Source organism: Lathyrus oleraceus, chromosome 7 (assembly GCF_024323335.1).
Source record: "Lathyrus oleraceus cultivar Zhongwan6 chromosome 7, CAAS_Psat_ZW6_1.0, whole genome shotgun sequence".
NCBI lineage: Eukaryota > Viridiplantae > Streptophyta > Magnoliopsida > Fabales > Fabaceae > Lathyrus > Lathyrus oleraceus.
Genome location: NC_066585.1, coordinates 520,844,984 through 520,862,334, shown reverse-complemented (window position 1 = coordinate 520,862,334; position 17,351 = coordinate 520,844,984). Strand labels below are relative to the sequence as shown.

Below are 17,351 nucleotides of genomic sequence, written 5' to 3'. Positions count from 1 at the left end.
ATGGGGCACGTACAACAAGAGGCTTTCGACAAGATCAAAGATTACCTTGTGCAACCCTCGATTTTATCACCTCCCTGTAGGAATAGATGTATAAGATTGTACATAGTTGCGTTTGATGTAACGTTAGGGAGCATGTTGGCTCAGGAGGATGAAAATGGTGTCGAACGGGCCATTTACTACCTTAGTAAACTTCTAAATGATGCAGAAACCAGATATAGTATAGTCAAAAAATTATGCCTATGTCTATATTTCTCTTGTACAAAACTAAAGCATTATATAAAGCTAGTTGATGTGTGTGGTTCGTCTCGTTTTGACGTTATTAAGCATATGTTATCTAAACCTATCTTACATAGTCGAATTGGTAAATGGGCTTTGGCTTTGACGAAATATTCTTTAACTTGTATGCCTTTAAAGGTTGTTAAGGGACAAGTGGTAGCAGACTTTATAGTCAACCACTCTATAGTACAAAATTCCTTAAACTATATGGAGTTGGAGCCTTGGAAGTTGTACTTCGATGGTTCTACTCATAAAGATAGAACAGTCGTGGGGGTACTAATTATTTCCTAACAAAATTCCAATAAAATTCAAGTACAAGGTCGAAGGCCTGTGTTCGAACAATGAGGTTGAATACGAGGCTTTGATAGTTGGCCTTGAGATCTTGTTAGAATTGGGGGCAACTCAAGTCGAAATAATGGGAGACTCGGAATTAGTAATAAAACAAATCACAAAGGAATACAAATGTGTTAAAGAAAATTTTATTATGTACTTTGTGATAGTTAGTAGACTCTTACGTAAGTTTGAGGTGGTAAACATTCGACATATACCTCGACTTCAGAATCAAGAGGCCAATGACTTAGCTTAAATTGCCTCTGGTTATAAAATTTTGAAAGGGAAGTTACAAGCTAGGGTCGAGGTCAGTGGAAGAGTAGTGTCGACTAGACTTTTCCCATCAGATTTATAGGAAACAAAGCTAGGTTATGCTAATAAAGAAAAATTCGAGATTCTAGAAATGGATTGTTTGGCAGACGAAGATTGGAGAAAACCAATAGGGGAATATTTAGAGAATCCAACAATATCTATTGAACGAAAAGTCAGGTATCGAGATTTAATCTACGTTCTTATAGGAAATGAATTAGTCAAAAAGACACCTCAAGGAGTCTTACTTAAATGCCTTGGTGAATCTGAGGTATACATAACCCTCTCTAGTGTTCATAAAGGGGCATGTGGGGCACATCAAGCAGGTCACAAGATGAAATGGCTATTATTTCGACAAGGAACGTATTGGCATACCATGCTTAAGGATTATATGGAATTTGCTAAAGGATGTCAAGAGTGCCAAGTGCATGCAGGCATATAACATGTCCCTGCAAGCGAACTCCATTCAATTTAAAACCTTAGCCTTTTAGAGGCTGGGCGTTGGACCTAGTTGGAGAAATTCGACCAACGTCATCTAAGAGTTAAAGATACATTCTAGTGGATATAGATTATTTCACCAAGTGGATTGAGGTTACTCCTTTGATGAATATTGACCAAGAGACCATGATCAAATTCATTCAAAAGCATATTATTTATAGGTTCAGAATACCAGAAATTATTACAACAGATCAAGGATCAGTTTTTATCGGTTGAAAAGTTCAGGAGTTTGCTAAAGAAATGAAGTTCAAATTACTAACATATACACCTTATTACTCTCAGGCTAATGGTCAGGTCGAAGCAGCAAATAAGGTGGTAATTGGGCTAATTCAAAATCATGTGGGGAAGAAGCCAAGAAATTGGCATAAGACGTTAGACCAGATTTTATGGGCTTGTCGAACCTCCATTAAAGAGGCTACAAATGATACGCCTTTCCGGCTAACATATGGTCACGATGTTGTTTTGCCAATCGAAATCCACTTACAATCAACAAGAATTCATAGGCATCGTGAAATTCCATATGAGTCTTATTGGAATATGATGTTATATGAATTAGTCGATTTAGACGAAGAAAAATTAAGTGCCTTTGAATTATTAAAAAGGCAGAAAAAAAGAGTAGAAAAGTCTTATAACAAAAGGGTTAAAGTTAAATTATTTTCGACTGGAGACTTAGTGTGGAAAGTGAGTTTACCCATTGATCGGAAAGATAGAGCATTTGGGAAATGGTCCCCTAAATGGGAAGGATCATTTCAAGTTACTCAAGTTTTTTCAAACGACGCATATGAAATTGAAGAATTAGTTAGAGATCGAAAACTCTTGAAAGTAAATGAGAAATATTTGAAGAAACATAAGTGGTCGGAAAAATAGCAAGTGTACTATTTTGCCTGTTGTAGTAATAAATGGGAAATTCCCCGAATGTCGATCCCAAGAACTGCATGTTAATATTGAGTTTAATTCATCATTCGATTAAACAAAAGTTATAATTAGGGTTTTTAAATTCAAAATTATAAAAATAAAGGTAAAGAAAAATAATAATAATAAATAAGGGTTTACAAGGTATGAGGAACAATGTTAGGGAAGGTGTATGATTTATCCCTGTAACAACTCTGAGTCACTATTGCATCAACAAATATCAGTTACTACCAGTTCTCGAGGGTATTTTCTCCCAAGTCCTTGGTGAGAAAATCTTTAATCATTCTACCCTAATTTCTATGTCCATAGGCAATTAGGGTGAAGTTAAGCTTTATTATATCAAGAATGCTCTGATTGCTACAGGGTATCCCTAGTCTTAGGTGATATCTACTGCATAGTAACCTTATGAAAATCTTACCAATGTTGGTCCAGCCTAATTGATAACCATAAAACAATCTCGATTGGTCCGAAAGAGAAAGCATTAAACACGTCAAGAGGTTACCGTAAGAATAATATTATAAATGCAATCATAAACTCATAGTCATTACAATTCTAAATCAGGGACACCCCCTTCGCATTTACGAGTTTAGCTACTCATATTGTTCAAAACAAATTCAAGAATAAAAATACACATAGTAATTGAATGACTTGGATCTTCAATCGCTTCCTCTCATGAAAACCTTCCGCTCTCTAAATTCCTTGATCTTTGTAATCCTTGATCGTCTGACAATTTTGTGTTCGCCTCGTTCCCAGATCCCTCATTTTCTCTTGTAGAAACTATTCTAATATAGTGAAAATCCCTTGGCAGAAGGTGGAAATCTCCAAAATGTCCCTGCAACTTAAGCCCGGTGAAAAAGCCCGAAAATTGGAAAATTAGCTTTTTGGGCTGACACTGACAGTGTCAGGCTAACACAGGGTTGTGCCATGCCATTGTTTTGGGCATTACTTGTTCTTTCTTGGACTCCCTCCTGACACGGCCCGTGTTAGGTGACACGGGTGGCCGTGTCAGACCTCCTGAACTAGGAAATCTTCTTTTTTCGCATGCCGAAACTTTCCACTTTCTCACATTGTACCCATTGGATCTTCTCAGTGGACCTGGAGGGCATAAACACGACAACCAAAGCATAAAATCATGAAAACATAAAATAAATCTGACAATTAATAAAATTGCTTAAATAACTTACGAGAATGAAAATTAACTTTAAAGGTACCATAATGCGTACACAATGTCTCAATATCCTTGGTTTCTTATCGGATAAGCAACGAAAACATAGTGAAAATGGTGACCGATTAATAAGCCTGCACTTTAGGAGGTAAAAATAGCGAAAGAATAATTTACGAAAAGAGTCAGAGCCATAATGATAAAATTAACCAATTTCCGAAATGGTCAAGTTTTTACATCCAGAGCCATGAAGGGTTGGCTTTAAAAGTTATTACATTAAATTTAAACTAAAACAAATATTTGAATTAATTTCGACCCATTTAAAAGGGGAGAGATTCTTTCATTTTTTGGTACAAGTGGTAACATACTTTATAGTCGAACACTCTATAGTATGATGAAAAAGATTTGAAACCTGAAGCAGAAGAAAAAAACGTGGCTTAGAAAGAGAACTGAATTGATTTTAAAGAAAAATCAATTTTAATTTATTTTAAAATCTTAAAAAACGAAGTAAGAAAATGTTTTGAGTTACTTTTGAAAATAAATTATATATATTAGGTCCACTCTGGGGAATTTTTTTACCAAAATAACCCAATTTTTCAAGAAAATTCCCAAAATAACCCTGTTTTCAAAAAAAATCCCAAATTACCCTGTTTTCAAAAAAAATCCCAAATTACCCCACTTTTAGGAGGATGCGCCAATCCAATTGGCGACTCCTCTTAAAAATAGAGTGCAGACGCCAATTGGATTGGCTAGGGTACATGGTGCAGCCAGTCCAATTGTCGCTCATATGTATTTTTTCAAAGGAGGCGCCAATTGGATTAACACCTCAATGTATTATGCAATTTTGTTGGTTATAAATAGAGGTTTTGTGTGAATCATTTTTCCACATCTCATTTCATCATTTGGCAATCATGTTTGGTGTTCATCGCTGTTATGGAAAGGTGATTTATGCGAGAGACAAACCTCAAATGTTGGTGCTTTTCTGGAACATCACAATGTTCGCTTAACTGAAGAGGGAGTTGTTTCGTTGGTTAGATGGGAAAATACCAAAAGGAAAAAAATTAGAAGTATTGAGAGACTCAATAATATCTTTGGTTGGATGCGAATGAAAATTGATAAGGATGTTAGGGAAATGATGTTCAGACGATATGACATCACTTTGATGGTTGTAATCAGTTATAAATATTCTATTTTCAATTTGCTTATGTTGTAGTGATGTTTCTTATGAACCTCGTTCTAACAAAAACTTAATGATATATAAAAATTGAAGGTTACAAAAATACAATATTACAAAAAGATTATGACCCAGATGATGCTCTTCGATTGAGACATTTGTTCTTGTTGTGTCTTGGTTGACAATAAATACTACATAGTCTTATCAGTTTATCTGTCATATCCATTTCTGTCCTGATACATGTGCTGTTTGACCTTCCTTTTTTCTTTCTATGCATCTCGGCGTTATGCCAAACTATATCACCTTCGTATGGTGGCCAATATTCCTTCATTGGTAGCACCGATAAGCTTTTATTATATACATTCATGATGATGACGACCTTGTACACATCAGATAAATGGTTGTAAGCATCTTGACGAGTATATGCGCATGCTGCAATGACAAGGGAGCAAGGAATGCGGAAGGTCTGGAATTTTCCACAGTCGGACCAACTTCTGTTTAGTCTGACATCATAGGCTAAATTTGGTCTCCCCTCGTTGTGGTCCATTGTTTCATGGACGCTGAAATTTTGCCTATGACGGTCAAAGACTGTTACAACGTGTGTGATAGCTTTGATGCTCTCTTATTTTATGACTTTCATGCAACACTCACTAAATACTTACCCAGACATTAACACCACACTCCATATTTCACCTCTGGTTGCAAATATAGAAGCCAACCTATAGTAGATTGATCTGACCAAGGCAGTTATTTACAGATTTTTAATGCCTTTGAATACCCTGTTCATGCAATCCATAATGTAACACCTCAAAATTTGCCCTCCTCTCTTGGGACTAGCTTAACATATTGCATTGCATTTTTTAGGTCATTAGGCATTGCATTTGCATATCATGTGGAAACATTGTGCAAGTCATCCTCCTAAGTCTTGATCAGAAGATAAAGAGGTTAAGATACAAGCTAAGGTTTCATTGGACTGGATCACTAATCATCTGAGGATGTGTGGTCTGAATTAGGGTTTCATGTTCTTCAAGGAGATTGAGCTTGATCTTGGTTGCTATGGTACATCATCATCATTATGGTCTTGATATCATCCAAGAGGTTCAAGTGATTGATAAGACACCTTGAGATTAGGGTTTTGACTACTGGTCAACCCTAATCAGTTGCATTGGGCCAATCAGGGCATGACATGGAGATGAGGTCTACAATGGATATGGGGATCATCACATGATTATGTTGAGCTTATGGGAGCTAGGGTTTCATCATTTGAGCCATTTCATTAGAAGTTTGAGGCTCAACTTGATCAGTGCATGACCAAATTCATCTATCAATCAAAAAAGTCAACTGTGGTCAACTGGGCTTGAACTGATGGATTTGGAGGTGGGAGAGAGTTGGATATACTTCATTCATGATGAAACAAGTTTCATTTGACATTTCAAACATCAAGAATGAAGAAAATAAAATCAGATGGACAGTTTCCAAAAATAGAAAGTGACTTGTAATGAAAGTTTCCAAAAATGGAAAGTTTTTCACCACAAAATTACATGTCCAAAAAAGCTTCAAATGAAATTTTGTTCAACATGAAATTTGTAGATCTTGCTCTCACCTTTCCAAAAAGTCCAAGAACTTGAATTTCCCATGTATGGTTGACAAGTTATGGCCCAATCATTTTCCAAAAATGCCTAAATTCAAAGTGGCATAACTTTCACATGGAATGGCCAATTTGGGTGATCTTTCTTTGAGCAAACCCCATTTCACATGTACTTTCATGATGTATGATCAAAATTCATCAAAAATGGTCATGGAAAAAAGTCATTTTTCAAGTGATCACTTTGTATTTTTGGCATGGAATGGTGAAATTGAGAAATACAAGGCCTATGCACATGGAACCAATTCTAACACACTCCAAATGCCAAATAGAACTTGTGGGAACTGTCATGTACTGTTGCATTGGCCAAATTTGGAAAAGGACTTTTTGGACATTTCATTAAGAAACTCATTTTCACTAATCCAACTCAATTTGCTAATTTGGATTAAAAAGTTGATTAAGCAGTGGTATAAAGCCTTAACTGTAACAGAAAATGCTAATGAGATTACACATTTTTCATTCTCCAAGATCTAACAAACTTTTTCATCCAAAACCTCTCAAATTCTCTCAAACTTTTTCCAACATTTTTCACCAATTCTCATCAAAATCTCCATCAATCTTGTTCATTCTTCTTGGATCTACACTCTACAAGTGATTGTGCATAACTGTTTCACAAAATCCATGCCATAACCTTGCCAAATTGCAACTGTTGGAAGCTTGCTCATCAATGGAGTTTTGAAGATTCTTGCAACTGGTGCTGTTTCGAGCTAACCTAATCACTCCAATCATCTTCCTCATCAATAATCTTCATCTGTTTCATCTTCTTACACCTGGAAAAGCAAGAATCGAGCACTGCCATCTTCAAGAGGTAATTCTTCGAAATTCTTAATTGCATGAATTGTTAGGTGGTTTGTGTAGATCTTCCAATGTAGATTATCATGATGCTCGTGGTTTTTGATTTGGTTGAGTGTAGAGAGAGATATCGTGATTTGAACTTTGACCTAGGAAGTTTCTTTCGATCGATCCCGTTGATAGGTTCAGAATTAGGAAAAATCGAATGCATGTCCATGATCTAGGTTGAGAGACGGTGATTTTGATGTATGGCATGTGCGTTTTGGTTGAGAAATGCTCGTAACGGATTTCTGGACATTGTTGTTGACGTTCTGGACGAAGAACGTGTTCAGAGGCGCGTTTGATCCAAAATTCCTTTGCCTGCATTCGAAATAGTTGTTTCCCCCGCCTCAGAGCCAATCAGAGCGCGCCACTGAATTAATGCCAACGACGTCGTTTTGGTCATGTTGTTAAGAATTACCAGATTGCCATTATTCCAATATTCATTTCATTATTTCTTATTTCTTTTTCAATTTCATTTCATTTTTGATGCATGAACTTAGAAAAATCATAGGAGATTCATTATTTGTCCAAATTTTGTGAGGTTTTTTGCATGATTCTCCTTATGATGTGTAGTTTTTAATGGTGATTTTTATGATTTTTGTGCACGTGTGAAAAAATAAAATGCCTAGGGATTGTTTGGATGTATGCAATTTGTACATGCTTTGCCATATCATTCATAAAATGATGATGCTTCCAAAGAAATTGATGAAATTTTTTGTGCTTATTATGGACTATTTGATGGTGATTTTGGTATGTAGTTTGTAATTTTTGGATACCTGGTTGAGGAGATATGAATTTTTGATTAGAGGTGTGACAATTTGTGTCACACCAAGCTTGATGAACTTCATGATTTTATTTGATATTCTTAGGGATGTTGAATTGAGCCAATTTTTTTGCATGAATGAGCCTATTTATGTTGAGATCACATGTGATTTTTTCTGGAATTTTTGATGGCATTTCCTAATTGATTGAGATTTTCTCTTCTGTTGGATCATTTTGTGACATTTTGTGACACATGTTGGCATTTGAATTGTGAAATTCTCATGATTAATTGGATGGATGTGAAATTTGACATGTGGATTCTAGACACATTATAGGTCATTGTGGTTTTGATCCCATTCATTTATCTTGTTGTGTCACTGTTTTATGATTTATTGAAGTTGATGCTTGTTTTGATGCCTTGTGTTGGCTTGCTTGAACTTGTCTGAACTTCTTGATTTTCATTGACCTACTTCCTTTTGTCCAATTAAGCTGAAATTTGATATGCTATTCATTGGATATGTTCTGTTTAGACTTGAATTTTTATGGAATTAATTGAATTGTTTTGGTATGGATTTGCTTGAGATCTTTCTGTTTGGTCATTTGAGGTTGCAAATTGCATGTTTAATGCTATTTTGTGCATGAAATGGTGATGGTGAATGATATGAGCATGGGACCAATTGCATTTGTTTATAATTTGTTGGAATGTGATTTTGGATAATTTTCACTTGCTGTTTTGATTTTTTCATCTCCTTTGGACCCTAGGCTTGTCCTAGTGGTCTTGTTTCTCACTTTTGAATTGTGTTTCAGGTTGAGATGCAAATGCCTTAAAGGAGAATGATGCAAGTTGATTAAATTGAGTTTGGATTAATTATTGTGAACTAACTTGTGTGTTTTGTAGGATGCTTGGCTCATTTGAGTTGATTGTGCTTTGCACATTGCATTGTCTGATTGTACATTGTCTGTTGATTCTTATGCTGTCTGTTTTGACTATGTGATTGGTATACTGACTGTGCTTGATTGATTCCAGGTACCATAGTCGCTTTAGTTCTTTAAGAACTTGTTGTGCTGCTGCTTGGTTGTATAAACCAGTTGAGGTAGACTCTCTTGTCTCCATGTAGTCTGGAAGACCTGGCTTGTTATTTAGCTAGGCAACTGTCTGAAGTCCTCCTTAAGAGGCGATGTTTGTGATTGTTTACTTTTGTCCCCAAGCAGGTAAAGACCTTGATTAAGGCAATTGGCGGAACCCAAGGGATGTGCAATCCATCCTCTGTAACACCCCGATAATAATAAGATAATTATTTAAATTGAGTTAATAATATATTTATTAATTTACCTAAATAATTGGAATTATTATTATTATTATTATTATTGGAATATTATTGGGATTATTATTATTGAATTATTTTTATTATTGGAATAAAAGTAGAAATCAGTAAAAAGGTCCCATTTAGTAAAAAGATTATTTTTTCACGTGAAAAGGGAAAAGGGACAGAAAAGTGGAAAAGGGAAAAGGGACAGAAAAGTGGAAAAGGGAAAAGGGCAAAGAGCCAGAGAACGAAGGTTGAAGGAAGGAAAAGCTTGGAGCTCAGAGATTTGCCGGATTAACATCGATTAATGGGTATTATGGGATAATATGTGATGGGTAGTGAGAAACCATTGATTTGCCTCTGATTGCATGATGTATGATGAATTTGTGAACTTTTGGGATGAACGAAAATTGAGTTAAAATTGAAGAAATTCGTAGGAATTAGGGGTAGAAAGGTTAGTAAATCGTGAAATCGAAAGTGTATGATTCGTGTTAGATGAGATGAATGAATTGTGTGTAAAATTTGGACTGTGGAAGGTTGAATTGGATAGATCTCGTAGCAGAGAAAGCCATTGCAGATCTGGGAATTCTGGTTTTTGATCATACGCGTATGGCACTAGGCAATACGCGTATGAGATGGCTGGTACGCGTATGGATGAGGCCTTACGCGTATGGGTGAGGAAAATGATATTTTAAACGTAGATTTGTCTCTGTTGGTACGCGTATGGGAGAGTGGTACGCGTAGCATACGCGTATGAGACTGATGATACGCGTATGGGTTGGGCGAGGAAATGCGCCATACGCGTATGGGCATAGGCGATACGCGTATGGGCAGACTTGTGGTTTTCTGAACTGTTGTTGTGCAGTTTTTGGTTGTTTAGGCTGAGTGATGTAACTTAGCTGATGTATGACGTAGTAGGGATCATTTCCCGTTGTTTTGAGTAGTATAGGTATTAGTAGAGTGTGCTAATACTGTGTTTGATTATGCGGCATGATATGATATGCTTTTGTGATAAAATGTGTTGATGATGTGTGATGGTATGCATGACGCTGTGAATGTATCAGTTATGTATGCATTGTGAATAGACTGTTTTATGGCTTAGAGTGTGAGCATATGTCTATTCTTGAATGGTTGTTGTTGTTGCATTGCTAGGTGAATTAGCATGCATATTGTGGCCTTTATGGTGGTAGCTAATTCCCATGGTGAGGGATTAGTGATGTTAGTCATTTTGGACTGTTGTTGATGTTTGCATGCTAGGTGAGTAGCGTGCATAGCATGGCCCATTTGGGGTGGTAGCTAATTCCCATGGTGAGGAATTAGTGATGTGAGTCACTAGGTCTCAAATGAGTGGGACTAGTGAGCTTGGTAGCCGTACCTGGATTTGGTCGGTGAAGTTGAACTATATGTTCACGAATAGTCGGTACCGCATGCATGGAGTCTCATTGCATAAAATGTGTATGGCGTATAATATGAATGGATGTATTCCAATATTATACGTGTGTTGTGTTGATATTGAGTACGAGTATGATTTGCATCGGTATTGAATATGATGTTTGAGTTGATGTACCGTTACTGAATGTGTTATGTGATTAGGGTGATTAATGTGTTAAATTACTTAACATGACATGATGTTTTATAATGCTTATTATATTGATTGAGGAACTCACCCTTACAACTATTTTCAGGTAACGAGAAATGAGTTGAGTAGAAGTTAATGCTTGGAGTCTAGTGTAGTCTCCTTAGTGGGTCGTGCTCTGATAGATGTAACATCGGGATGGGATATTTTAACTTGTTTTAAATGTTTTATTGTTGGTTGAGAACCATTTCACATGTAATGTTTTACATGATTGATAAAATTTATATCCGCTGTGTTTTATGCAAATGTTTATGTTTTGAAGTAATCAAAGAGCATGACCGTTATATTGTTGAATGGTGTGGAATATTGTGTGACATCCTTAAATGGCATAATTACTCTGATGTTGTATTTTGATATTTAATTAAATTATTCGGGTATTTTAGAAGGGTGTTACATTAGTGGTATCAGAGCATAGTCGGTCGAGTCGAGTCGTAATTATTCCGTTCCCCTGTACGGGATAGGTGTTGTGTAACCCTATCAGTACTTATTGTTTAGTTTGTTTGGGTTTTCAGAATAGAGATGGCTGGAAGAGGTAGAGATGATGCTGCGATTGCTGAGGCTCTGGGTATGCTAGCTGGAGTACTTGGAGGAAATCAGAATGTTATGGGAATGGGAGCTGCTCGTCAACTGAGTGAGTTCCAGAAGAACAACCCTCCAATGTTCAAGGGAGCATACGATCCAGATGGCGCTCAGAAGTGGCTGAAGGAGATAGAGAGAATCTTCCGAGTGACTGAGTGTGCCGATAACCAGAAGGTCAGGTTCGGTACGCATATGTTGTCAGAGGAAGCAGATGATTGGTGGGTTGCTACCCACACTGAGTTGGAATCTGCTGGGAATGCTGAGATCACTTGGGCTGTGTTCAGAGAGAGATTCCTGAGGAAGTATTTTCCAGAGGATGTCAGAGGAAAGAAAGAGATAGAGTTCTTGGAATTGAAGCAGGGTAACAGGTCTGTTACTGAGTACGCTGCTAAGTTCACAGAGCTGTCCAAGTATTATACTCCCTATAACGAGGCTACTGGAGAATTTTCTAAGTGTGTGAAGTTTGAAAACGGGTTACGTCCCGAGATCAAGCAGGCTATTGGGTATCAGCGGATCAGAGTATTTTCTGACTTGGTTGACTGTTGCAGGATTTTTGAACAGGATTCCAAAGCCAGAGCAGAGAGCTATCAGCAAAGGGTTGATAGGAAAGGCAAGAGTCAGAATGATCGTGGAAAACCGTATGCAGCTGGCAAAGGTTTTCAGAAGCAGAGTGGGATGAAGAGGCCTAGTGGGGGAGACTCCAGTGCCCCTGCTAAGTGTTACAGATGTGGTCAGGCGGGACATCGTTTCCATGAGTGTGCCAGTACTGAGAAGAAGTGTTTCAAGTGTGGAAAAGGTGGTCATTTGGCTGCAGAGTGCCGGATGAAGACTGTGACTTGTTTCAACTGTGGAGAGTTGGGTCATATCAGTCCACAGTGTCCTAAGCCGAAGAAGGAGAATCAGTCGGGAGGCAAGGTCTTTGCTTTATCGGGTTCTGAGACTTCTGCAGATGATCGTTTGATCCGAGGTACGTGTTATATTAATGGCTTTCCTCTTGTAGCCATTATTGACACCGGTGCTACTCATTCCTTTATATCTTTGGATTATGCTGTGAAACTTAAGTTAGAGATATCTGAGATGCATGGAAGTATGGTAATTGATACTCCTGCGAAGGGTTCAGTGACTACTACTTCAGTTTGTTTAAATTGTCCTTTGAGTATTTTTGGTAGAGACTTTGGGATGGACCTTGTGTGTCTTCCACTAGTGCAGGTTGATGTTATCCTGGGTATGAACTGGTTGGTGTTTAACCGAGTCTATATCAACTGTTTTGATAAGACTGTGATCTTTCCTGAGATTGAGGAAGGAAAGAGTTTGTTTCTATCTGCAAGGCAGGTGAATGAGGCAGTAATAGATGGGGCAGAGTTGTTTATGCTGTTAGCGACTATGGAGGCTAAAGATAAACTGGTGATTGGTAATCTAGCCGTGGTGTGTGATTTCCCTGATGTGTTTCTGGAAGAGGTGAATGAATTGCCACCAGAGCGCGAGGTTGAGTTCTCGATTGATTTAGTACCTGGTACTAGACCGATATCGATGGCTCCGTACCGTATGTCTGCTGTTGAGTTAACTGAATTGAAGAGTCAGTTGGAAGATCTGTTGGATAAGCAATTTATTCGTCCGAGTGTGTCACCGTGGGGTGCACCAGTGTTATTGGTTAAGAAAAAAGAAGGTACTATGAGGTTGTGTGTGGACTATAGGCAACTGAATAAAGTGATGATCAAGAATCGGTATCCGTTACCGAGGATTGATGATTTGATGGATCAGTTGGTTGGTGCGAGTGTGTTCAGCAAGATAGATTTGAGGTCGGGATATCATCAGATACGTGTGAAGACTGAGGATATTCAGAAGACTGCTTTCAGAACAAGGTATGGACATTATGAGTATTCTGTAATGCCTTTTGGTGTGACTAATGCGCCTGGAGTATTTATGGAGTACATGAATAGGATTTTCCACCCGTATCTAGACAAGTTTGTTGTGGTGTTTATTGATGACATTTTGGTGTATTCGAAATCTGAAGAAGAGCATGCTGAGCATTTGAGAGTGGTTTTAGAAGTTCTACGAGAAAAGAAGTTATTTGCTAAACTGTCCAAATGTGAATTTTGGTTAGAAGAGGTGAGTTTTCTTGGTCATGTGATTTCAAGAGGAGGTGTTGCTGTTGATCCTTCTAAGATAGAAGCGGTATCTAAGTGGGAAGCTCCTAAGTCTGTTGTTGAGATTCGAAGTTTCCTTGGTTTGGCAGGTTATTATAGGAAATTCATTGAGGGATTTTCTAAGTTGGCGTTACCGTTGACGATGTTGACTAGAAAGGGGCAAGCGTTTGTTTGGGACCCAAAATGTGAAGAAGGTTTCCAAGAGTTAAAGAGAAGGTTGACTACTGCTCCTATTCTGATATTACCGAGTTCGTCGGAATCATTTGAGGTTTACTGTGATGCCTCATTGTTGGGTTTGGGTGGTGTGTTGATGCAGAATAAGCAGGTTATAGCTTATGCTTCGAGACAACTGAGGGTTCATGAGAGGAACTATCCGACACACGATTTAGAGTTGGCAGCTGTGGTATTTGTTCTGAAGTTATGGAGGCATTACTTGTATGGATCAAGATTTGAGGTTTTTAGTGACCATAAAAGTTTAAAGTATTTGTTTGATCAGAAAGAGCTGAATATGAGACAGAGGAGATGGTTAGAATTTCTGAAGGATTATGACTTTGGTTTGAATTACCATCCGGGTAAAGCAAATGTAGTGGCTGATGCATTGAGTAGGAAATCATTGCATATGTCTATGTTAATGGTTAAGGAATTGGATTTAATTGAGCAGTTTAGAGACTTGAGTTTGGTGTGTGAGAGTACTCACAATAGTGTTAAATTGGGAATGTTGAAGTTAACGAGTGGTATTCTGGATGAGATCAGAGAGGGTCAGAAATCCGATGTGTTTTTGGTTGATAAGTTGACTTTAGTGAATCAAGGCCAAGGTGGTGAATTCAGAGTGGATGAGAATGGTGTTTTGAAATTTGGTAATCGGGTGTGTATTCCGGATGTTACCGGACTTGAGAAGAGTATTCTTGAAGAAGGACATCGTAGTGGCCTGAGTATTCATCCTGGAGCTACGAAGATGTATCATGATTTGAAGAAGTTATTTTGGTGGCCGGGAATGAAAAGAGAAATTGCGAGTTTTGTGTATTCCTGTTTGACTTGTCAGAAGTCAAAAATTGAGCATCAGAAGCCGTCTGGGCTAATGCAACCGTTGGCTATTCCAGAGTGGAAGTGGGATAGTATCAGTATGGATTTTGTTTCTGGTTTACCGAGGACAATTAAGAATTTTGAAGCCATTTGGGTGATTGTCGACAGATTGACGAAATCGGCTCATTTCATTCCGATCAGAATGGATTATCCGTTAGAGAAACTAGCTGAGTTGTATATTGAGAAGATTGTAAGTTTGCATGGTATTCCGTCGAGTATTGTTTCGGACAGAGATCCTAGATTTACATCGAAGTTTTGGGAAGGTTTGCAGAGGGCTTTGGGAACTAAGCTGAGATTGAGTTCTGCATATCATCCGCAGACTGATGGTCAGACTGAGAGGACGATTCAGTCACTAGAGGATCTTTTGAGGGCTTGTGTTTTGGAAAAAAGAGGTGCTTGGGATTGTTATTTACCTTTGATTGAGTTTACCTACAACAATAGTTTTCATTCGAGCATTGGTATGGCACCGTTTGAAGCTTTGTATGGTAGGAGATGTCGGACACCGTTATGTTGGTATGAGTCCGGTGAGAGTGCTGTGGTTGGACCGGAGATTGTTCAACAGACTACAGAAAAGATTAAGATGATTCAGGAGAAGATGAGAATTGCTCAGAGTCGTCAGAAGAGTTATCATGACAAGAGGAGGAAGTCACTTGAGTTTCAAGAGGGAGATCATGTGTTTCTTCGTGTTACTCCGATAACTGGGGTTGGTCGAGCTTTAAAGTCGAAGAAATTGACACCTCGATTTATTGGTCCTTATCAGATTTTGGAGAGGATAGGGGAGGTAGCCTATCGTATCGCTTTACCGCCGTCGCTTGCGAATTTGCATGAGGTTTTTCATGTGTCTCAGTTGAGGAGGTACATTCATGATCCGTCGCATGTGGTCCAAGTAGATGATGTCCAGGTGAGAGATAACCTGACTGTTGAGACATCACCTATGAGGATCGAGGATCGAGAGTTGAAGCAGTTGCGGGGCAAAGAGATTGCTTTGGTGAAGGTAGCTTGGGGAGGACCAGCAGGTGGCAATGTGACTTGGGAACTGGAGAGTCAGATGAAGGAGTCTTATCCGGAGTTATTCGCTTGAGGTATGTTTTCGAGGACGAAAACTCTTTTAGTGGGGGAGAGTTGTAACACCCCGATAATAATAAGATAATTATTTAAATTGAGTTAATAATATATTTATTAATTTACCTAAATAATTGGATTTATTATTATTATTATTATTATTGGAATATTATTGGGATTATTATTATTGAATTATTTTTATTATTGGAATAAAAGTAGAAATCAGTAAAAAGGTCCCATTTAGTAAAAAGATTATTTTTTCACGTGAAAAGGGAAAAGGGACAGAAAAGTGGAAAAGGGAAAAGGGACAGAAAAGTGGAAAAGGGAAAAGGGCAAAGAGCCAGAGAACGAAGGTTGAAGGAAGGAAAAGCTTGGAGCTCAGAGATTTGCCGGATTAACATCGATTAATGGGTATTATGGGATAATATGTGATGGGTAGTGAGAAACCATTGATTTGCCTCTGATTGCATGATGTATGATGAATTTGTGAACTTTTGGGATGAACGAAAATTGAGTTAAAATTGAAGAAATTCGTAGGAATTAGGGGTAGAAAGGTTAGTAAATCGTGAAATCGAAAGTGTATGATTCGTGTTAGATGAGATGAATGAATTGTGTGTAAAATTTGGACTGTGGAAGGTTGAATTGGATAGATCTCGTAGCAGAGAAAGCCATTGCAGATCTGGGAATTCTGGTTTCTGGTCATACGCGTATGGCACTAGGCAATACGCGTATGAGATGGCTGGTACGCGTATGGATGAGGCCTTACGCGTATGGGTGAGGAAAATGATATTTTGAACGTAGATTTGTCTCTGTTGGTACGCGTATGGGAGAGTGGTACGCGTAGCATACGCGTATGAGACTGATGATACGCGTATGGGTTGGGCGAGGAAATGCGCCATACGCGTATGGGCATAGGCGATACGCGTATGGGCAGACTTGTGGTTTTCTGAACTGTTGTTGTGCAGTTTTTGGTTGTTTAGGCTGAGTGATGTAACTTAGCTGATGTATGACGTAGTAGGGATCATTTCCCGTTGTTTTGAGTAGTATAGGTATTAGTAGAGTGTGTTAATACTGTGTTTGATTATGCGGCATGATATGATATGCTTTTGTGAGAAAATGTGTTGATGATGTGTGATGGTATGCATGACGCTGTGAATGTATCAGTTATGTATGCATTGTGAATAGACTGTTTTATGGCTTAGAGTGTGAGCATATGTCTATTCTTGAATGGTTGTTGTTGTTGCATTGCTAGGTGAATTAGCATGCATATTGTGGCCTTTATGGTGGTAGCTAATTCCCATGGTGAGGGATTAGTGATGTTAGTCATTTTGGACTGTTGTTGATGTTTGCATGCTAGGTGAGTAGCGTGCATAGCATGGCCCATTTGGGGTGGTAGCTAATTCCCATGGTGAGGAATTAGTGATGTGAGTCACTAGGTCTCAAATGAGTGGGACTAGTGAGCTTGGTAGCCGTACCTGGATTTGGTCGGTGAAGTTGAACTATATGTTCACGAATAGTCGGTACCGCATGCATGGAGTCTCATTGCATAAAATGTGTATGGCGTATAATATGAATGGATGTATTCCAATATTATACGTGTGTTGTGTTGATATTGAGTACGAGTATGATTTGCAT

The 17,351-nt window shown here is 38.1% G+C and overlaps 1 protein-coding gene across 1 annotated transcript; it reads left to right on the top strand.

The window, feature by feature from the left end:
* Positions 1-2,280, top strand: LOC127104712 (uncharacterized). Its single transcript, XM_051041879.1, has 3 exons — positions 1-549; positions 962-1,186; positions 1,696-2,280. Exons 1-3 carry the CDS (start codon positions 1-3, stop codon positions 2,278-2,280), a joined length of 1,359 nt encoding a protein of 452 aa, XP_050897836.1.
* Positions 2,281-17,351: the final 15,071 nt, after the last annotated feature.